At 35.4% G+C, this 24,086-nt stretch overlaps 1 protein-coding gene across 1 annotated transcript in view; it reads right to left on the bottom strand.

Moving 5' to 3' along the window:
• Positions 1-88: 88 nt before the first annotated feature.
• Positions 89-24,086, bottom strand: part of LOC135219553 (Fanconi anemia group I protein-like) — a 258,047-nt gene continuing 234,049 nt past the window's right edge. Inside the window, exons 10-11 of the mRNA XM_064256406.1 lie at positions 12,882-13,110; positions 89-4,336 (exon numbers count right to left, since the gene is read on the bottom strand). Coding sequence (XP_064112476.1) covers positions 1,991-4,336; positions 12,882-13,110 — 2,575 coding nt within the window. The 3' untranslated portion in view covers positions 89-1,990. The remainder of the gene's footprint in view (positions 4,337-12,881; positions 13,111-24,086) is intronic.

The raw sequence follows: 24,086 nt of genomic DNA, 5'->3' as shown, positions 1-24,086 counted from the left end.
AAATATAAACGTTTACTCCTAATTAAGATAAAAGCATTCTTGTATCATATTACACTTTAAACCAATCAATGATCAGTTAAAATACAGATAAACTATGAAACTTTATTAGAAAAATAAATTCTCTTGAAGGCTTCCTTCACATGTATTTTTATCCAACATCCTCAAACTTTCTGTATGTAAAGTCTTCATCTATTTAAAAAAATGAAAATACATCAGTTATAAAGCATTCCCTTCTGCCACAGTAAAAATAAACAGTAATCTTGCACATCTGTCAATCAATTTCACAGACAAAGTGAATCAAATACTAATTATATAAAGCAATGTTCAAGTTACTATTAGTCTCAAAATAGTTCAACCATAATGCTATGGATGACCACAAGTTGTTGGACCAATAAGTAAGATGAGCACAAAGAGAATAAATAAAAAAAAAATAAAAAAAAACACACTTAAAAAGGAGGACAGCAACGCAGCTGGGGTTGAAGGAACACTGAAAAAACATTTAGTACTTTCAACAGTGTGTCCATAAGACACGATATACTATGCAGTCAATTCCCATCAACAAATATGCAAACCTTATAAACACAAAATAAGATCTAAAAAGATACATAGGCACTAATCCCACAGAATGTACCTGATCTCCATTTCTGTAGTGACAGATGTATTACGGCAATCAATTCTTAAAGACCACCAAAGTTTGACAAACATGAGTATGCTCCTGCTATTGAGCACATTTACAAAGTGTCCGTTACTGAGCATACTCACATGAAAAGCAATTCCTATTCTGATTTTATGAACAAAGTCATTTTCTGTTACCCAGTGAGAAATGACTGAAGTACCTCCATGAGACAAAAAAATTATAATCATAGAAAGAATCAATAAGTCAATTACATAAAACAAATACAACTCCAATACAATTTTCTTTCTACTGAAAAATTTTTAAACTCTCTTTTCTCAATCTCATATATTTTGTCAATTAAGTTCTGTAATGAAAATATGTGAATCACATAACAATTTTAATAAAAATTCTAGTCCCACAAAAATCATCTGGAACTTCAAACATCTTTATATAAAACAAAAATTCTTCATTAAAGACTGTAATTATATATGACATACAATGCCTCTTCAAGTCAAAACTGAACATGTAGAAACGCAGGCAAACATGATTTTGCAGGCTTTCTTATACTCTTTTTGAGCATTAGATAACTTGCTAAATGATTTAATAAAATGCAATATCATTAACAAATATTCTGACATTGTAATACAAGTTACAATCTGATGTATGGCAAAATTGTAGATGAAACCTGAAATACAGTACTTCCCCACTTTTCACAAGGATAGGTTCCAGAACCTACTGAGGAAATGCAAAATCTGCAAAAATGTGCAAAAATGCAAAATCCCCCTTTAAAATGCTTACAAATGCCAAATACCCTGTACCCCTTAAATCAAAATTCTTATAACTAGTGAATACATAGTGTTGCTCTATTGGGGGGCGGGGGCAAATTAATCATAATTTTAGATATACAGTCCAAAGAAAAATTCACAAATTGGTGAAAGTTCCCGCATAAAAGTGAACATGTGCCACAAAACTCTGTGATAAAGTGCCACAAAACTCTGCAATAAAGTGAAGCACAAAAAAGTGAAGTGCAAAAATTCCCCATCAGTTTATGTAAATCTCATACAGAGAATGTTACCTTAACAAGATTTCAATATTATCTGCCTTCTTAACTAATATAACTTAAATTCTTCTAAACACCACAACAATAAAACCTCCCAACCAAATTTCATCTTGTCTTTAGTAGATGAAAAGGCACACATTACCTACTGACAAAGGCCTTCCATTTTTTCTCGCTAGATGACTAAAAAGAAACAAAAAATGACTGCATAACACTTCCACAGAGTGAACATATGAAGCACTGTAGACTAAGTATTCAGTCATTCATGAGTAGAATATTGTAGCAGGTTTATCTCTTACAAAGAATAAATCCCTTATTCATCTTTTCTTACCAAGTTTTGATTTATTTACCTTTGGTTTTTTGGGAGGTGGAGTACTCAATCTGTTCTGTGAGTTGCTGTCATTTTCATCTCCAACTTCCTTCCGTTTAGAAGTCTTTTTAACAGGGCCTTGACCTTTACCCTTAATTCCTTTTGAAGCTTCTTCTTTAACTTTTCCCCCAACTGAAGTACCACTATACCTATTTTCTGCGTCTTGGTCCCCATTCTCTTCATGAATATTTTCTTCCTCAGCCTCCCCTACACCTGCTTCATCTTCCTCTTCATCATTTTCATTTCTACTTGTATTCTGTAAAGCTTCTGCCAATGCTGATGTCATAATCCTGAAGTCTCTTGAAGTGCTCAGCTTCATTCCTTCCATCAGATTGACTTTTGATTTTCGTGAAAGTGTAATTAAGTTTTTCTCATATTGTTCAATTGCATAAATCAGAGAAGGAATTAGTTTGGACTCCTTCATTGTTCTTGATATTAATACTTCTTTCTTCTTTCCAGCTTGTTTCTGTGCTCCCTCAATATAGGTAATTGTTGAATATATTGGCGTAGATAGCATCTCCCCAGATGTCAGAACAAGTCTTTCAAACTTGTCAGAAATCTGTGGATAACTCTTTGATTTGTACAATTCAAGATAGTACTTGACATACAGAGACAAACCATTATACAGTTTGGTAACAACTTTCAAAGTGTTATCAGTGCTTGTCCCTAAGGGAAGTGCTGACTGGATAACTTCATGTACTGCATGAATGGAAACAGTGAATTTTGAACAAATGGATTTCTCCACTTCATCTGCATTACATTCTTCTTCCGTTGCTAAACAGGCTCTGATTTTACTGATAAGCAACTCTACAAGACTAAGTGAATCGTCCACATAATTTAGTAAGATTAACAAAATAGATGATGATGACCCTTCTGTTACTATTTTGAATTTTCCAATTTCTTCCACACTTACACCCTCCTCCAGATGACCTAACTTATGATGTAGCTCTCTACTAATGCTGCGAGCAAGTGTGTGATTAGCTTTGAGCTGGTCACTAAGATATAAAAGTAAATTAACAATTGGCTCTGCAACTGAGCCATGCTCAAGTTCCTGATCCTTACACAGTTGTAGGATCCAACTCTGTGCTTCTATAATTTCCTCAGAGTTGGGTTCCATGTGATGACTCACCGTCAACATAATCTGGAGAACTGTACAAGCATCTTTCAGAAGTGGAGCATTGTCTTCATGATGCAAAATTTTCAATATCATCTTCTGACACTTTTTATAAATTTTGTATAGGAGACGATTGACATCTACATTATCAGTTCTGTCATTAACTTCCTTCAGTATAGCTTCTAATTTACTCTCATAATACTTACAAAATATGTTAATAAGTGATGACAGAACAAGCAAACACTGCCGTACTCTTTGTATATGCCGATCATCAGACGTGTCTTCTGGTGCAATGTTTTCAGAGCAATCATGAAGCAAGACTTTGGCAACTATTTTCAGATGAGGTAATACCTTCTCTCTCTCAGACAGGGTCATGGCTTTTATTGAGGACAGTGTGTTCTCTATGACATGCAACAAATACATTTGGAGATCATGGCAACCCATAAGCATTTCAACACATGCAGGATCATTTTCATTATCATTACTTAGAGATGCTCTCAACATTTCTGCAGTAACAGAGAATCTCAAATTTCCTATAAAATTAAATGATGCCTTACAGGGATTACGTCCTTTACCTTTTTTTCCATCTTTTTTGGCAGGCTTGATGCTCTTCTCTTTGACCAGGTCTATAATCTTCTTTTGGGACCTGAATAACGAAATAACTGTCTGCATCCTTTCTTGAGAAGTTGCTGCACCCTGACAGAAGGAATATTCAATTAAGCTGTCAAAAACACTTAGCATTACTTTGGCACAAACAATGTTTTTTTCTCCAACAGTTGTTGAGGGTAAATATTCTCCATTAGTATCAAAACCAATGTCATCTAAACCACATCCCGCAAGTTTTTCAATAACATGATCAAAGAGAGAACAAATGTCATTGAGAACACTAATAGCACTTTCATCCTCCTCATCATCTTCATCAGCACCTTCTGCTCTCTTCTTTTCAAGATACAACTTACATGCACCAATACTTGACAAAAGATCTCCCATAGGTTCAACTAGTTGTACAGAATCTCCTTGAACTACAACAATTTTCCTTAAATCAATAGGATTGAAGACAACTGGACGTGTGTCTAAGTACTGCTTACTCTGGTGGTGCAAGAGCTCCAAAATACTTACAATCATTTTTGGATTGGATCGACACACATCATACATGCCAGAATATAATACTGATTTTACCTGCAAAAAAAACAGAAAAAAAATATTGTAAAACTAAAGCCTTTGGAATACCAAGCAGCAAACTAAAATCTAAACAATGTGGAATAAAGGAGTAGAGGAGTCCAAGCATAACGCCAGATCCACCAACTAATATGTACAGGTCTTTTGAAACTTGAAAATTAATCAATCCAGCACACTGTGATATGTAGTTTCTTGCATCAAAATTTTTCAATTGAAAACAAACATCATCTGCTAAATAGGTGTGATTTAGTGATGCATTAGTGACACAAGCTGGCAGTTTATGCCAACTGGTAGTGTGAATGACAATTTAACTTTGCATATTCTACATATATCATCTGTAATCTGCTACCCTAAAGAACATCATTCATTATTGTAAACAAATCTTGAGCATTTATCATGAGTATGTTAAATTTGTTAACTATATATTAGTGCATTGTATACAAAACTTCACAAATACAGTTAGTATCCTTAATATTGTGAATTATCAGTGACTACCAGTTGGATTACTGACATATTCTAATGGCTGTTATAGAATAGTACCTTCGAAAGTAAATTCTGTCCATTCAAACATATCTTTCTTTCTCTATAAATTTATGGCAATAAAAATAAAAACACTATTGCTAGCTAAACCAGACAGAAATATCAATGATTCAGCCATTAGAACTACCAACTTTTCATCTACGAAAGGAATCTGTACATTTACCATGATATTTGAAAGGTTTTGATCTTGAGATAACACAGGTTGCAACAAATAACCATAGAAAAATGGCCACTGTGCCAGTTTGTGAGAATGATTACCCTTCATGACAGTTAATGAACCTTTAACCACACCTTCAGGAAGGTCTGCTCTCCACCCTTCTACTATTAAATTGCCAACTTTAAGTGAAATCAGCCAAAATGAAGTTCCTCATAAGGATAAAACTCCAAACCTCTCATCTCAATCAGTGCTACTTCCCTTCTGCCTGCACCAGTTGCTCCCTGTTGTATTCCCTGTTGACTGTTGGCCAAGGAGGACAAGTTACAGACTTCGCAAAAATTTCTGTTGCCTCAAATTACACCCACAAATAAGGCCGGGGGAAATTAAGGGCATGTGTTATATTAAGCTATCAAGTCCAATTTTTATTAGTATGATTAGGCTACCTTCACTGGGCATCAGTGCAAACTACTACTACTACTGTAATTTAGCAAACTGTTAGCAATGCATGACTTAATCAATTCCAAATGGCTCCCTGCTAAATTTTCTTTTGTTTGTACACATAACCCTCACAAAGCAAGATAAATGTACATTAACAAAACTCCAAGACAGGGCAAACTTTAAGGATTTCCCCCTACGTACAGACCTTCGGGTTTGTACCTTATATGAACAATTTTCTTTACCTAGTACAGGATGTTAAAATGAAAATTTCTAACCCTGTGCAAGGCCTTTTGGCTGACACACATAAAAATACCTGCTAATTTTATCAAGTTATATATGTTCTTTCTAATATTTTTTTGTACTTAATACAGCAAAATTACAGTTACAGCTAGCTTTATACAGTAACAGATAAGAAAAGCTATACTACTGAGATGAAAAAACATGGTTCACTCCTCATGAAATCTCGCTGTCAAAAAACTACCAGAGTCCCTTTTGTTGTATAAAAAAAAAAATTACTATAAATTCTTCAAGGAATACTGAAGAACAATATGAAACAACAATATGAAACATATGTTTTTAGTAGAATAAAATCAAAACATATATACAAAGCCTTTCCCCTCCAACAGTCTGTTCAAAAAATGCAAAACCAAGTTGCAAACTTTCAATTGTTTTTGTTTAATTATTCCTTCCATTTATCCACTTGTTTCCAATTTTCTATGAATATATGCCTTTTCTGCAGCCTTTTAATATGTTATTATGTTCTAATAGAAATACAATGCTTCAAAAGCTTTCTACCTGGTAAATTCCTTTCCCTCTCATCTGCCAAGGTACTTGTTAGTGGGAAAGACATGTTAAAATAGACTAGTCTTGTCAGTATTATATCTACCCAATAATGTCCAGGCTTTAGTGGTAATTGTAAAAATTCCCTGATAACTATGAAATTATAACAATTTCAATACAATACTCTATATTCACAATGCCTAAATCCACACCCTGCTATCGGAATGTCACAATTTTCATTTTTTCTTTTCAAGATTTTCAATGTTCAAATATCATCCAACCCTCTTATTCTAAATTAATATACAATACACAAAAAGCTTATACTTAATTAAAATTATCAATTAACTAATTAATACTCATTACTTGAGCGATGAATACCCTTAACCAGTGTGTAAGAAGCTTTGTTCTTGAAGAACACTGGATTATTACTTACAAAAAGGATTTGAAAACAATAAACCAGCAACTAAAAACTTACTTTATCAATAGTTCAGTCAACATTAAAGAATACATTTAAAAAATGAATGAAATATGTAATGAGAAACAGGAATGAAAAGGAGGAAAATTTGGAATAATACACTTCAGGCAATCCTGCTGTGAGGAAAACAATTTGGAAATTCTGTTCAACTGTTAACAGCTCTGCAAGCATAAAAAGTGTGGCATAAATTTGATGGACATCTAAGGACCCCAGTGGCATATACAGTGGTACCTCAACATACGAAAGGCTCAACTTACGAAAAACTCGAGATACGAAAGCAAATACAAAGATTTTTATGGCTTTACATACGAAAATTGTTCAAGATACGAAAGGTTGTTTCTGTAAAGTTCGAGATTCGCCACCATCCTCCCACTCTCCCATTGGTTCCTGATGCTAGTCACCGCCATAAGATCCTGCTCTCCTATAGGTCAGCATCTCTCCCATCGTGCATCTACGTAGCGACGTGCTTCTTCGGCCACTTCGCAGCATCATCGGTATCGTAACCACGCAGAATTTGTTCGTTCTATACGATTTCGTTTATTAACGTAAATTCGTTAGTGATTTCGTTGTAGTACTACTTTATCGTGTTGTGTGAGAACTTTACTTCATACGTATACATACTACATAACTTAATTACGTACAGTACGTATATATGTAGTCATGGGTCCCAAGAAACTTGAAGTTCATGGAAAGAAGAGGATGCTTTCTTTGGAGACAAAGATGGAGATAATTAAAAAGTATGAAGCTGGTATGCGATTGAGTGTGATCGCCAAGGAATAAGGCCGAAACCCATCAACAATAGGCACCATCCTTAAGCAGAAGGATGCCATCAAAGCAGCTACACCTTCCAAGGACATGACTATTTTGTCCAGCAAGAGGAGCCACGTGCACGATGAAATGGAAAGGCTGCTTATTGTCTGGATAAAAGACAAAGAAATTGCTGGCGATACGATAACCGAGACGGCAATCTGCCACAAGGCCAGCGCTATTTTTGGCGATTTGAATGCCCAGGCTGAAAACGACGGAGGAGAAGGGACATCGACGCCAACCCCAGACTTCAAGGCTTCTCATGGGTGGTTCGAAAAATTCCGTAAACAGACTGGCAACCATTCGGTGGTGCGGCATGGGGAGGCAGCCAGCTTGGACACGAAAGCGGCCGAAGCCTTTACTAAGACGTTCGACGAGATGATGCTCAACGAAGGCTACAGTTCTCAGCAAGTCTTCAACTGTGATGAGACTGGCCTTTTTTGGAAAAAAAATGCCTCGTCGGACATACATCACGCAGGAAGAGAAGAAGCTACCCGGGCATAAGCCTATGAAAGACAGGCTTATGCTCGCACTTTGTTCCAACGCCAGTGGGGATTGCAAGGTGAAGCCCCTACTTGTCTATCATTCCGAGACTCCTCAAGCCTTCAAGGCCCACAAAGTGCTTAAGGAGAAGCTTCCAGCGATGTGGAGGGCTAATGCGAAAGCCTGGGTAACGTGACTTTTGCTCACGGAGTGGGTAAATCTGTGTTTCGGCCCGACAGTGAAGAAATTCTTGGAAGAGAAGCGCCTCCCTCAGAAATGTCTGCTGTTGTTGGACAATGCCCCTGCTCACCCTCTTGGCCTCGAGGAAGATACCCTAGCGGAGTATTCGTTTATCAAGGTTCTTTATCTCCCGCCTAACACCACCCCTCTCCTCCAGCCCATGGACCAGCAAGTGATATCGAACTTCAGGAAGCTGTATACGAAACATCTTTTCAAGAGATGTTTCGACATCACCGATACCACAAACCTCACCTTGCGTGAATTTTGGAAGGAGCATTTCGATGTTGTGATATGCATCTGACTCATCGACCAAGCTTGGCAGGAGGTTTCGAGGCGAACCTTGAATTCTTCGTGGAGGAAACTCTGACCTGATGCCGTATCCGCCCGAGACTTCGAGGGATTCGATGTGGGCGAAGCTGGTGTTGCAGATTCAGGAACAGTTGACGATCCTGAAACTGTTTCGCAACCAGATCTTGACAAGATCGTTGCACTGTCAATTAACCAGATGTAGTGACGCCAGATTTAATAGACACACACACACAATACACTCGGCAAGTCCATGGGGCTGGTCGTCAACGAGGACGACATCAATGACCTTCTCGAAGAGCACCAAGAGGAGCTTACGACGGATGACCTGAAGGAGTTGGAGGCCATGCAATATAACGTTGTTCAAGAAGAGTTCTCTAGCAGCGGCGAGGAGGAGGACGACGATTCTATGACAACGGCAGAAATTAAGGATGCTCTAGCTGCTTTTCATAAGGTGCAATTATTTGTAGAAAAGAGACACCCCGAAAAGGCTTACACAGGTCGTATGCTTGCACAGTTCGATGACGTTTGCCTGAGTCGTTTCAGGAACATTGTCAAAAGCAGGCAGAAGCAATCTTCCTTGGATAGTTATTTTTTAAAGAGGCCTTTAGTAGGAGTAAGCAAAAAGGAAGAACAAATTGATACTACGAAAAAACAGAAAGTTAATGTAAAAATCAAAAAAAAAGAAAAAAAAAAAATAATAATTTTAAGTTTTTAGTAAACTTAAGTGTTACAGTTTTGTTAACCCTTAAACGCCTATTGGACATATTTTACGTCGAGATAAATTGTCTGTCGGGTGCCGATTGGACGTATTTTACGTCGACACAAAAGTTTTTTAAAAAATTCACAGAAAAATACTTAGAAGCCTACCAGCTGAAAACTTTTGAATCACACGCCTTGGGGGATACTGGGAGTTCACGGATCAAGGTGTTGTTTTGTTTACAATCGTTATGCAGGCGCGCAAATGTGAATTTCTTTCTTCTCGCACTAAAAAGTATCAGTGACACATCTCAGAAATTATTTTGTCACTTTGACATAATTTTTGCACCATTTTAAATTAGCCGTTATATAAAGTTTTATATATGGAAATGTGTGCAATTTCATGTAGAATAGAACAATAAATACTCATGATTGTAGCTTTTATCAGTTTTGAGATATTTTCATGTAAATAACGATAAGTGCCAAAATTTCAACCTTTGGTCAACTTTGACTCTACCGAAATGGTAGAAAAATGCAATTGTAAGCTAAAACTCTTAAATATTAGTAATAATCAATCATTTACCTTTATTTTGCAACAAATTGGAAGTCTCTAGCACAATATTTCGATTTATGGTGAATTTATGAAAAAAAAATTTCCTTACGTCCGCGCGGTAACTCTTCCGAAAAAATCATACATGCGATTGTCGTAATGTTTGCACCATTTTAAATTAGCCGTTACATAAAGTTTTATATATGGAAATGTGTGCAATTTCATGCACAATACAACTGAAAACAACCCATGGTTGTAGCTTTTATCAATTTTGAAATATTTTCATATAAATAACGACAAGTGCCAAAATTTCAACCTTCAGTCAACTTTGACTCTACCGAAATGGTCAAAAAACGCAATTGTAAGCTAAAACTCTTATATTCTAGTAATATTCAATTATTTACCTTAATTTTGCAACAAATTGGAAGTCTCTAGCACAATATTTCGATTTATGGTGAATTTATGAAAAAAAAAAAAAAAATTTTCCTTACATCCGCGCGGTAACTCTTCCGAAAAAATCATATGTGCGATTGTCGTAATGTTTGCACCATTTTAAATTAGCTGTTACATAAAGTTTTATATATGAAAATGTGCGCAATTTCATGTAGAATACAACAATATTTGCATATAAATTACGATAAATAGAAAAAAACCATGTTCAGTCAACTTTGACTCTACCGAAATGGTCGAAAAACGCAATTGTAAGCTAAAACTCTCACAGTCTAGAAATATTCAGTCATTTATCTTCATTTTGAAACAAATTCGAAGTCTCTAGCACAATATTTAGATTTATAGTGAATTTAAAAAAAAAAAACTTTCCTTCACTCCGTGCGCGGGTTCTCCGCCGCAAATCTCCGAAATGCGTACGTCACATTCTCGGAATATTTGCTCCATTTCATATTAGGCGTTTCATAGAGTTTTATATATGAAAATTTGCGCAATTTCATGTAGAATACAACAATAAATAATTGAAGGTTGTAACTTTTCTCATTTTTTAAATATTTGCATATAAAAAAAATATATTAAAAAAATTCAATATTTGGTCAACTTTAACTCGTCCGAAATGGTCGAAAACTGCAATTGTAAGCTAATACTCTTACAGTATACTACTAATATTCAATCATTTATCTTTATTTTGAATCAAATTGGAAGTCTCTGGAACAATATTTAGATTTATGGTGAATTTTTGAAAAAAAAAAAATGTTACGTCTGCAAGTTACAAATTCATGCATCATTTTGTGATAATATTTTCTCTGTGTTGCTTTGATCATTTTACAATGTGTTATATACAAAAATGATCGCAATTTAGTGTACAATACAACGAAAAAAAAATTAACTTGTTAGCTTTAACCGTTTTGCTCACAGCGCGATTTGAATACAATTATATATGAAATTTTGTTTTTGCGCAATCATATATCGCATTACAGGTACCATCCTACTTACAACCAAGTTTGGTTCCGACCCACTGGTTGTAAGTCAGAATGGATGTAAGTCGAACCTTAGAAAGTGGCCAACATACTGGGTAGGGTATACTATCAAACCTTTGCTATATAAAAGTGCCTACTTAGTACTGTAATGTAATGTACAATCATTATTTCAATCTTTTTACCATAATGTACTTCTACTAATACATTTTAATCATTTATGTAATAGTATACATTACGTACAATCAGGCATTGAGTTACAATGGGGTTAGGTCTTGCATGCATGTCAGAAGTCAATTCTTACATAAATTGGTTTGCAATTCAGTCTACAGTACAGTTAATACCAAATGATGCTGCAGATAGGGCAGGGTAACTCAAACTGATGCTGCCTGAGTGATGAGAGTTCTCATGCCTGAGTGATGAGAGTTCTCATGCCTGAGTGATGAGAGTTCTCATGAGATGGCGCAGTGCCAAGTAACTCAATGGTCAACTGTCTGAAGTAAGGTTGTAAGTACGAGTGGTCGTATGTCGAGCAGGTTGTAAGTCGGATAGTAGTTGTATCTATATATGATAATGATATTTTTTTCATTTCTGATGGTTGCATACTAAACTTCAGGCAATGACAAAAAAAGGAGCCAAAAATGAACTCTTAATCTTGAAAACTAAGCGCGCTGTGATTTTTTGAAAAAAATATTTTTTCCGCTTCGGCGCTCACTCCGAGACCCCCTCGGCATACGGGAGACGATTTTTATTATACCCCTTTGGCATTTAAGGGTTAATGTGTTTCATAAAGTTTAGTTTATGTTTTCCTGACATTTTTTAATGTTTTGTAAAGTTAAGTGTACGTACTATATGAAGTTTTCTGCCGTTTGTCCTCCTCCTCTGTCGCCACTTTCGGAGATAGCCTCACTCGAAAGGTAAGCTTCCACATTTTACTACATACGTATGTATGTACGTACAGTATTTCTTGCATACCATGTACACTAATAGTACACTTTATTTACAGGTACATACATATTAGTACTACTAGTACGTACGTATTAAGTTAGGTATTGAATGGTCCAAATTGTTGTAGTATTTCATTGTTTATAGGTTAATTTAGCTTTATTATGCGGTTCAAGATACGAAAAGCTCATGATACGAAAGGCCGCCTCGGAACGGATCAATTTCGTATCTCGAGGTACCACTACATAGTTGGCTACTGCACTTCAGTTTGACAAAAAAAATGCAGTGTCTATGACATTTAAAAACCATGGGTTTGGGCTTTATAAGAGTGATGGGTTTGCATTGAAATGAAGTCATTTAAAATGAGTAGGAGCACTACAAAACAATGCTAAAAAAGGCACACAACATTCCCAACAAGGTTCCACAGAACAGAATATTGATATAAAGAAGAGAAATACATACAGGGAGAGGTGAAAAATAATAAAAGATGCCATCTAGCAAAACAAGTACTATGCAGACTACATTTACACTTTTAAAATTAACAGTTGCTTAATTTTTGAAGAAAATTAAGCTAAATTTATTTTAAAAAAACAGCCTTGAAAAGTGAGGTAACTTCTAGAGGAATTACACCCATTTCCTAAGAGCTTTGAAATCAGTAACCGTTACCTTATGTAGAGATACATACTTTCGTTTCTACTTACCTCATGCTGTTGTGAAAAGCACCTCCTTAGGATGCCTAAAAGTTCGAGGCACAGCGCCTCATTAGTTGAATTGTTAAACACAGAGTGTACATCAGCATTAATGCTTATTGCACTCAGTGAAGACGAAAAGGACATGGATGCCTGAGAAGAAGGAAGCGTTCCCATGACACGAAAGTGGCGAAGAAACTGCATAAATCCTTTTACCGCTGCTTGACGACTCTCAACTTGTCTAGTGATTATGAGAACAAATTATAGTATGAGTCATATTTTAAAAGGCTTTTTATATTTCTTAAAAAATCTAATGATATAGTTTGAAATAGTCTTTAAATAACACAAAACACAATACAGTTGTATCTATGAAAGTTAAGGAACAATACATCTTATTATAAAAAATTTATATAGCTTATAAACATCTCCGAATCCTCTCAAGACATATTCATTAATTTTGCTTTGTGGGATTCTTTCCTTGATAGAAAGAGCAAGGTTCAGGAAGGTTATATAAAATAATGTTTATTGACATTTTCTACCCAGGCTGATGAAAAATTATCTGGCATCCCTATTACCTACATGGCAGCTTTTAGGAAAAACCTAAGACTCCAGTGAATGACTTTTGTTAATGAAAATCTTCCTTATTGTGAAGATTAATGTGAAGAGATAAGTGTATTGAAAAAATTCAACAGAATAAAGGTGGTTAAATTTAACATGAAATGTCAGTTTTGCAATAGGGTATTATTTTTTTTGGCTGGAAGTCTCTAATAATATTCCAGAATTTCAAGAAAACTTCCACCTGGCCATATTAGACATCTGAGCTCCACAGCATACTACCTCCAGAAGAACGACCACTCCCTGAAGGTCTTCTCTACAAAGCACACCTGTATTTTTACTTTGATTTTGAATAATGGATTTGGATTCACTGATTACAGTATCTTGTAGGTTTTCCCTGCATGCTGAGCACAACTGAAGGTTTTATATTCCTCAATGAGAAACATTATAAGAGTTTTTCATTACAACACACTCCCTGTTACCTATAATATCAAGAGTTTTGCGTATTATACATGAATGGAAAATGTGTTTTGGTAGAGCTTTTTTTCTTTATCAAACTAAATGAAATCTCAAGATCTAATTTTGTCACTTTAACAAAATTTAACTAAAATCTCCTGGAGATACTGATTTTGTCACTTTAAAAAACTAAGAGCCATAATCTTGTAATCTGTATGCTACAGTAATACAGGTATTCTACTAATGATGGGGTTAGGTTCCAAAAAACCTATCATTTAATGGAAAAATCATATCTTTAATATAGCCTAGCCTAAACTAGGTTAATCATTATCATCTGTATATGTAGTATGTAGTACTATATATGGTAGCATACCCTACACTACACAGTATACTCTACATATACGGTATAGTAATTATTACTACAGTATCAGTTAATTCTCTAGGTTCAATGCAGATTGACTCATGATAATTCAGTACAAAGAGAAACTGAATAACACTAACCTAGCGTACACTTTGGTATAGGGAGATAATACATAAAATAAACTGGAAGCTTTGTTGCTTGTGCCAAGCGGACACACTTGAAAGACTAGTGGATGCACCTGGTGCTGGCTATGTTACCCTTGCTACAAACATTCCTGAATTTTATAAGTTGAATGCAATGCCTGTACTAGTTCATGCCCAAAGGCTTGATGAAGGTGATGGAATTCTGTAAAGCTTTCAAAATAACAAAGCCACATATGAATCATGTATGCTGAAGTTCAAAACCACAAAACTAAAAAGGAAAAGGAAGTCATTGTGTAAGACAAAAGAAGAAGATGCCCCATCAGCAAAATTCACACGTAGCCAGAAGGCAGATGAAGAAGATGCACAAAAATCTAAAACTGATAAAGGAGGAATCTGCTTTATTTGTGACAAACCAGCACCAATCAAAGACTTATGATTGGCCATGACATTGGCTTTACATGAAAAGCTGCAACAATGTGCCATGAACCGACTAGATGAGAAACACGATATATGTCCGAAGTAATTGGAATTTTTCAGATGGATTTGTCCATAGAGATCTGGAAGATAGTGTGTGAATTCCTGATTTTAATACTACATATCATAATGACAATATTTACTAATTTTCCTTTATGAATGGGAATATTATTGCATCATCATAAGTGGCGACTGTATTTCTTTTAGTTTCTACAAATTTATGTTTGTATTCCAATGCGTTTAAATTTAGTTGACATCAATGGCAGTAAATGTTGTGACAGCTACGGTAGGTTGAGCAAACCTAGTTGAATCCAAAAGAGCGTTTTCTATGATTTGAGGAGCAAGAGTGCCTCAGGCAGACAATCACAAAACACTGGACACTGGCATTACAGCTTTCACACTTTGATGACTTTGATGTGGACATGGATCAAATGCTAGTAGCTGTTTACAAATCTACTGTCATTAACAGGAAACCTTTATCAAGGTTACAGTAGCCTGTCAACTTGAAGATTTCTCCAAGCAGTTCGGAGTTAGCCTACACAGCTAATACGGCTGCATTATTTTGCACGAGGCTGAAAGATCTCCCAAAACATCAGCTTTTTTTGCATGAAATTAAACTTTAATTCCCTGTGCAAATAGATATCGAGTTATTTGTGGTAATAAATATTTTTACTTTACACAGCTTTTTTCGGGAATGATTTCTGAATGAAAGTTGATTTTCAAAATTAGAGACCATATCAAATCACCAAGAATGACCATAGGCTATGGTTGAAATTTTCCGCATGTTTTACGATCTTTGAATGTTATAGCAAATGAAATCAAGATGAGGGCATGAATTTCTTAGAGAATTAACTTGAACAGTCCCTTCAGGTTTTATTTAGTATAGTATATGGCTGCTATATCACCAGTTACCCAGGTATCTGTGCACCGACTCAACGCTCTTTCTACTGCCTTTCCCCATCACAAGTCCATCACCAATACTCTCTCTCTCTCTCTCTCTCTCTCTCTCTCTCTCTCTCTCTCTCTCTCTCTCTCTCTCTCTCTCTGTGTGTGTGTGTGTGTGTGTGTGTGTGTGTGTGTGTGTGTGTGTGTGTGTGTGTGTGTGTGTGTAATATAAGATGTAATTGAAATTATATTGTAAAGTTTTTATGATAAAGCTTGTTGTACAATATTTGAAATATTCACTAATTATTTTAATTTTATTTTCCAGTCTGCTTTTGCTGGAGATTAAAATTGGAAATAATTAGTGAATATCTTACACACTGTATACAATATCCACTATCATAAAAAATCTTTACAGCAATACCATTTCAAATACATCTTATATTACCCTTAGTGAGAGAGAGTATGAGGCCCAACCTGGAATAAGCTTAATAGATATATAAGTACATTATAAGTATGCTGTAAGTATTTTTTATCATAAAAATCAGTACTTAGTCACTAACATGTGGAAAAAATACAGAAATTAGTGAATAATTAGTGTTGCTCTACAAAAAAAACTGAATTAATAATAACTTTAGAGATACGTATGGTAGATAAAAAAAAATCTGCAAATCAGTGAAAATTCCCTATGGAAAAGTGAATAAACATGTTCCACAAAAATCCGAGACAAAGTGGACCGCGGAAATGTGAAACGCATAAAACTGGAGGGCCACTGTAGTAATTATTATAAGCTAATTCTGGAGGTCCAATGCATCCTGACATATAATAATTCTGTACAAAAAGAAACTGAATAACATGAAACAAGAATCAGACGAGTAGCTACTATAAGGGGTATCCCCCTAAGATTCGATGATTTGGTCCAATGTCAGCATAACTGAATGGTGTCAGGCTGTTGACAGCTACGTATAATTATAAAATACAAACGTGACAAAAATACATCTTTTCCATGAATCTTTTAAGCTATCCTTTACTTCACTGTATCCAATAATATTGTATGCATTCTCAATTTGTTGTTGTACTATTATAAAATACAAACAAATGTCAATGTTGTGGTTTGAAAATCAGTTTATGGTGAATACGAGTTTATTTTGCTGTATTTAACTTAATTCCGAGCACTATGGCTGGGACGAGAATGTTAACAATTGCCATGTATGTGAAATCCAGATTTTAAATATTTTTTACGGTGACTAGAGAAGCATCAACAATGAAAAAATTATAAAATATTTTTGTGTACTTCTATAACATGTGTGATAATCATAGTTAACTAAACTTGTAATGAAATACATTACAATAAATCAGACAAAGCAAAAAAATTTGGCAACCTTCCTCCATGATCTGTTTGAACTTGTTAGATGTGTTTATGTTTGTGCTTTTTTTGTTTGTTACAATTATTGATATTATTTTCATTAAAAGGATAAATACAGTACAGTGCTGACATAGTACAAGAGAGAGAGAGAGAGATCTTTCCTGTTATGGCTGCAGCACAAGACTATATACCGTATGTACTCAAGTAACGTGTGATCTTGCATATGATGCGACCCCCAAATTTTCACCAATAAACAGTGGTTTTGTCATGTATCTCATGTATCATGCGAGTTCCTTTTCTGAGAGCGTCAATTCATAAGGTCGGTGGTTTAGCGTGCTAATGGCCGAGTCATTCAGATGTGTGCTGCTGCTAGTCAAGTTACAGTAATTTTCTTACTAATCCCGAGAATTGAATAGATAATCTCAAGATTAAAAAAAGAATCCCAAGATAATAAATGTGTAGACATTGTGTGCGTGTACATAATATCTTTTATCCGATGTTTCGGTTTTTGGAATTTTTCAGATTTCGGAAATGTAAGGTTAGATGCATTATCAAACAAACATTACTACTGCAGCAAAAACATTTTTTCCCTTTATGTTTTTCATTATTGTTTTATTTAAATAAATATTAATATAATACTGTTAATATCGCACGTTAATGAATGCGAGATAATTAACCCTCTTACGCCGAAGCGGTAAAAAAAAAATTGTCTCCCGTGTGCCGGAGGTGTTTCAGAGTGAGCGCGGAAGCGGAAAAAATATTTTTTTTCAAAAAATCACAGCGCGCTTAGTTTTAAAGATTAAGAGTTCATTTTTGGCTCCTTTTTTTTGGCATTGGCTGAAGTTTAGTATGCAACCATCAGAAATGAAAAAAATTATCATTATCATATATAAATAATGCGATATATGATAGTGCAAAAAGAAAAAAACGAAATTTCGTATATAATTGTAATTCAAATCGCGCTGTGTGCAAAATGGTTAAAGGTAACAAGTTACTTTTTATTTTGTTGTAATGTACACTAAATTGCGATCATTTTGGTATATAACACATTGTAAAACAATAAAAGAACATGGAGAAAATATTCTCACACTAAATTGCAATCAGTTTTGGTATCTAACACATTGTAAAACGATAAAAGCAACACAGAGAAAATATTATCACAAAATAATGCATGAATTCGTAACTGCGCCGACGTAAACAAATATTATTTTCAAAAATTCACCATAAATCTAAATATTGTCCTAGAGACAAATCCCAATTTCTTTCAAAAATGAAGACAAATGATTGAATATTAGTAAACTGTAAGAGTATTAGCTTACAATTGCAGTTTTCGACAATATCTGACGAGTTAAAGTTGACCAAATGTCGAATTTTTTTATATATATATTTTTTATATGCAATTATTTCAAAAATAAGAAAAGCTACAACCTTCAAATATTTTTAGTTTTATTCTGCATAAAATTGCGCACATTTTCATATATAAAAATCTATGAAATGCCTAATATGAAATGGAGCAAATATTCCGAGAATGGTACGTAACTCATTTCGGAGATTTGTGGCGGAGAATCCGCGCGCAGAGGGAAGGAAAGATTTTTTTTTAAATTCACCATAAATCTAAATATTTTGCTAGAGACTTCGAATTTGTTTCAAGATGAAGATAAATGACTGAATATTACTAGACTGTAAGAGTTTTAGCTTACAATTGCGTTTTTCGACCATTTCGGTAGAGTCAAAATTGACCGAACGTGGTTTTTTTTCTATTTATCGTGATTTATATGCAAATATTTCAAAAATGAGAAAAGCTACAACCTTCAATCATTTTTAGTTGTATTCTACATGAAATTGCGCACATTTTCATATATAAAACTTTATGTAACGGCTAATTTAAAATGGTGCAAACATTACCAAAATCGCAACGTATGATTTTTTCGGAAGAGTTACCGAGGCGGACGTAAAGAAAATGTTATTTTTTTCATAAATTCACCATAAATCGAAATATTGTGCTAGAGACTTCCAATTTATTGCAAAATGAAGGTAAATACTTGAATATTACTAGAATATAAGCGTTTTAGCTTACAATTGCGTTTTTTGACCATTTCGGTAGAGTCAAAGTTGACCGAGGAGGTTGAAATTTTGGCAATTATCGTTATTTATATGAAAATATCTCAAAACCTGATAAAAGCTACAACCGTGGGTTGTTTTTATTTGTATTGTGCATGAAATTGCACACATTTCCATATATAAAACTTTATATAACGGCTAATTTTAAAATGGTGCAAACATTGCCACAATCGCATGTATGATTTTTTTCGGAGAGTTTACCGCGCGGACGTAAGGAAAAACTTTTTTCATAAATTCACCATAAATCCAAATATTGTGCTAGAGACTTCCAATTAGTTGCAAAAAATGAAGGTAAATGATTTCATATTACTAAAATATAAGAGTTTTTAGCTTACAATTGCGTTTTTCGACCATTTTCGGTAGAGTCAAAGTTGACCGAAGGCTGAAATTTTGGCAATTATCGTTATTTATATGAAAATATCTCAAAACTGATAAAAGCTACAATCATGAGTATTTTATTTTTGTATTCTACAAAAAAATGTGCACATTTTCATATATAATACTTCATGTAATGGCTAATTTACAATGGTACAAAAATTATGTCAAAGTGACGAAATAATTACGAGATGTCTCACAGATACTTTTTAGTGCGGCAAAGAAAGAAATTCGCGCTTGCTCGCCTGCGTAACGATTGTAAACAAAACAACACCTTGATCCGTGAACTCCCGCTCCCCACCCCCCGGGCGCGTGATTCAAAAGTTTTAGGCTGGTAGGCCTTATAAGTATTTTTCCGCGAATTTAAAAAAAAACTTTTGTAAGTCGACGTAAATACGTCCAGTCGCACAAAGCGGGAGACAAAAAATGTCAAACGTAAAATACGTCCAGCTCGCGTAAGAGGTTAAGATCACTTACTATATAAAATAGTGGGACAATTAATACCATATGTCAACTAATAGCTATTATTTTCAAAACACACATTCCATGAAACACCCTTTATAGTCCCCGTGACTAACAACAAAATTTGTTTGTTGGTTTTATCTTCTAAAGATGTAGGTATTACCTGTTGGTACAGCACATTTTTTAACAGTATGCCCATACACACACACACACACACACATTCAGTTGCGCGTGTGCTGAATACCTATTGGTTTCAGAGAGTCATGTTAACACTTAACAGTATAGTTGAGAGAGAGAGAGAGAGAGAGAGAGAGAGAGAGAGAGAGATGAGAGAGAGAGGAGCGAGAGAGAGAGAGAGAGAGAGAGAGAGAGATTCATCTCTCTAATCTCTCGAGGAATGTTAAGATTTGTTCCCTGCTTTATGTAAATTTAGTCCAAGCGACTGACAACAACAAAATTCATATTTGTTTTTTTGTCTTCCAGATATGAATTACCCATACTGCACATTTTTTATACTGCACATTTTTTAACAAGCATGAACACACTGCCTGCATATGTACTAAAGCACACTGGTTAAATATACTCTCTCTCTCTCTCTCTCAGGAAAGATACTGTCAATTAAAATTATCAGTATCTTTTCCTGATAGACAGACGGACTGACATTAAATATTTAGGACTTCAAGGCTTGGCATATGTCAATTACTTAATTATCTTGAGATTTTTGGTTAATCTTGGGATTTTCCATGGTCAATTCTTGGGATTAGTGAGAAAAATGCCATAATTTGATGAGCAGTAGCAACAGCTGCAGTGCACACCCAAATGAATCGGGAAAGGCTAGCACGCCAAACTATATTATTTACAAAATTAACAGAGCTCTCTGGCTGGGGTGTTTTGGTCCTCCCACGTGTTTGATCTCCGCATATCTGCCAAATTTATAACAACAGATAAAACCATTTCTCCCATAACAGATACCAAATATTATCTTTTCCGTTATGTGGAATTCTAAATAAATTAAGTAGGTTAACAATTGATAGTTTTTTTAGCCAATAAAAAGAAACGGAGTCAGATTTTCTATCTACATGGCATATATTTTGGTGCTGTTGCGTATGTTTCAACCAGTTCCACGTCCATTTAAATCCACACTGTACAGTCTGGAGGCAGTTCTCCCTTCTACACATATCTTGATTTCTTAATATCGTAGGTATAGAATAAATTGGTGAGCAAGGAAATATGAAATAAAGCATAACAGAGTAAGTTTGACGAGTGAGAAAATAAACAATCGTATACAGACAGATTCTCTCTCTCTCTCTCTCTCTCTCTCTCTCTCTCTCTCTCTCTCTCTCTCTCTCTCTCTCTCTCTCTCTCTCTGAGAAAATAATAGATAGGAAACAATGACTGAATGTTGCTTGAATGTGATATGGCCAAGTTTTGGCACTGAAGTGTGGAGTTACTTTGACACCAACTTACAAGTTATTCCTGGTTATCTCACAGCCATGGACAGACATCAACTTCACAGCCGAGAAAGGGCATTCATATACAAAATAAATAGGTATGGAAAATGCGAAATGCGGGCCTATGTTGTCCCATGAAAAAGCTCTCGATCAGACAGCAGTAAGATTTAGGAGAGAGAGAGAGAGAGAGAGCAGGGCCGAATAGGAAGGAGATTAAAGTACCTGGGAATGAAAAACCCTTATAATCTTATAATTATAGCCTCGGGGTTTGTCTCAAGGACATTCAAAGATGGTTAGTCTAGAACAGTTAAACATGTATAAACCAAAATAATAAAAATGGCACATGATCGCTCTTTTATATTTTAAAAATACAATAGTAATATGAGAATACATATAATATTATTGGATATAGTGAAGTACAAGTAAAGCATAACTTTTTAAAAGATCTACAGTTTTCCTCCGGTAGTAACTATCGCAATCGGCCGATTTTGGAAAGCACAGACAGTACGCTAATTTTATACCGCGTGTATGTTGCGACCCCTTTAAAATTAGCTTCAAAACTGGGTTTCAAAAGTCGCATAATATGCGAGTATATATGGTATATTTAATGAATGAATAGTACATTTATGAAAAAAATTATTTACTGTACTTATTACAATACCATACTATAATACAAATGTATAAATACATAAAAAATACAGTGCAGTAGTGCCTCAAGATATGAAATTAATCTGTTCCGAAGCGGCCTTCGTAACCTGATTTTTTCGTATCTAGAACTACGTTTTACATGTAAATTGCCTAATTCGTTCCAAGCCCTACAAAACCACCACAGTAAATTTTATAATAAAGCTAAATTGACCAATAAACAATGAAATACAACAATTTGAACCATTCAATACCTAACATAAACTATACTATACCTGTAAATAAATTGTATTAGTGTACATGGCACAAGAAATACTGTACGTACATATGTAGTAAAATGTGGAACCTTACCTTTAAAGCGAGGCGATGTCCGAAAGTGGAGACAGAGGAGGAGGACAAATGGCAGAAAACATAAACACTTAACTTTACGAAACACATTAAAAAATGGCAGAAAACATTAACATTAAACTTTACAAAACACATTAACAAATGGCAGAAAACATTAACACTTAACTTTATAAAAAACTTAAAATTAAATTTCTTTTTTTTTTCCTTTTTCTGATTTTTACATTTTTTTTTACTTTTTACTTTACGTTTTTTTAAGAAATTTAAATTTCTTCACCACTTCCAATTTTCTGTTTTTTTGTATCACTTGGACCTTCCTGATTGCTTACTACTAAAGTCCTCTTCAAAATATAACTATCCAAGGAAGATTGCTTCTGCCTGCTTTTACCAATGTTCCTGAAACGACTCAGGCAAACGTCATCGAACTGGGTAAGCATACGACCTGTGTAAGCCTTTTCAATGTCTCTTTCCTACAAATGATTGCACTTTATGAAAAGCAGCTAAAACATCCTTAATTTCTGCCGTTGTCATAGGGTCCTCCTCCTCCTCCTCTAGCCGCTGCTAGAGAACTCTTCTTGAACGACGTTATGTTGCATGGCCTCCAACTCCTTCAGGTCATTCCTCGTAAGCTCCTCTTGGTGCTCCGCGCAAGAAGGTCATTGATGTTGTCCTCATCGACGACCAGCCCCCATGGACTTGCTGAGTGCAAACGGAATTCTCATCAAGATCTGGTTTGCGAAAGTTTCAGGATCATCCAACACTTTTGTTCTGAATCTGCATCAGCACTTACGCCTACGTTGAATCCCTCGAAGTCTCGGGCCGATACGGCATCAGGCCAGAGTTTCTTCCACGAAGAATTCAAGGTTCGCCTCAAAACTTCCTGCCAAGCTTGATCGATGAGTCAGATGCATATGACGATGTCGAAAAATGCTCCTTCCAAAATTCACGCAAGGTGAGGTTTGTGGTATCGGTGATGTCAAAACATCTTTTGTATATACAGCTTCTTGAAGTTCGATATCACTTGCTGGTCCATAGGCTGGAGGAGAGGGGAGGTGTTAGGCGGAAGATGAAGAACCTTGATAAAAAAAATACACCGCTAGGATATCTTCCTCGAGGCCAGGAGGGTGAGCAGGGGCATTGTCCAACAACAGCAGACATTTCAGAGGGAGGCACCTCTCTTCCAATAATTTCTCCACTGTCAGGCTGAAACAGATTTACCCACTCAGTGAACAAAAGTCTCGTTACCCAGGCTTTCGCATTAGCCCTCCACATCACCGTAAGCTTCTCCTTTAGCACTTTGTGGGCCTTGAAGGCTCGAGGAGTCTCCGAAGGATACACAAGTAGGGGCTTCACCTTACAATCCCCACTGGCGTTTGAACAAAGTGCAAGAGTAAGCCTGTCTTTCATAGGCTTATGCCCGGGTAGCTTCTTCTCTTCCTCCATGATGTACATCCGACAAGGCATTTTTTCCAAAAAAGGCCAGTCTCGTAACAGTTGAAGACTTGCTGAAAACTGTAGTCTTCCTTGACTGTCATCTCATCGAACGTCTTTTTAAAGGTTTGGGCCACTTTCATGTCCGAG

Source organism: Macrobrachium nipponense, chromosome 1, assembly GCF_015104395.2.
Source record: "Macrobrachium nipponense isolate FS-2020 chromosome 1, ASM1510439v2, whole genome shotgun sequence".
Taxonomy (NCBI): domain Eukaryota; kingdom Metazoa; phylum Arthropoda; class Malacostraca; order Decapoda; family Palaemonidae; genus Macrobrachium; species Macrobrachium nipponense.
Note: the sequence above shows the minus strand (reverse complement) of the source record. Positions and strands in the feature narration are given on the sequence as shown.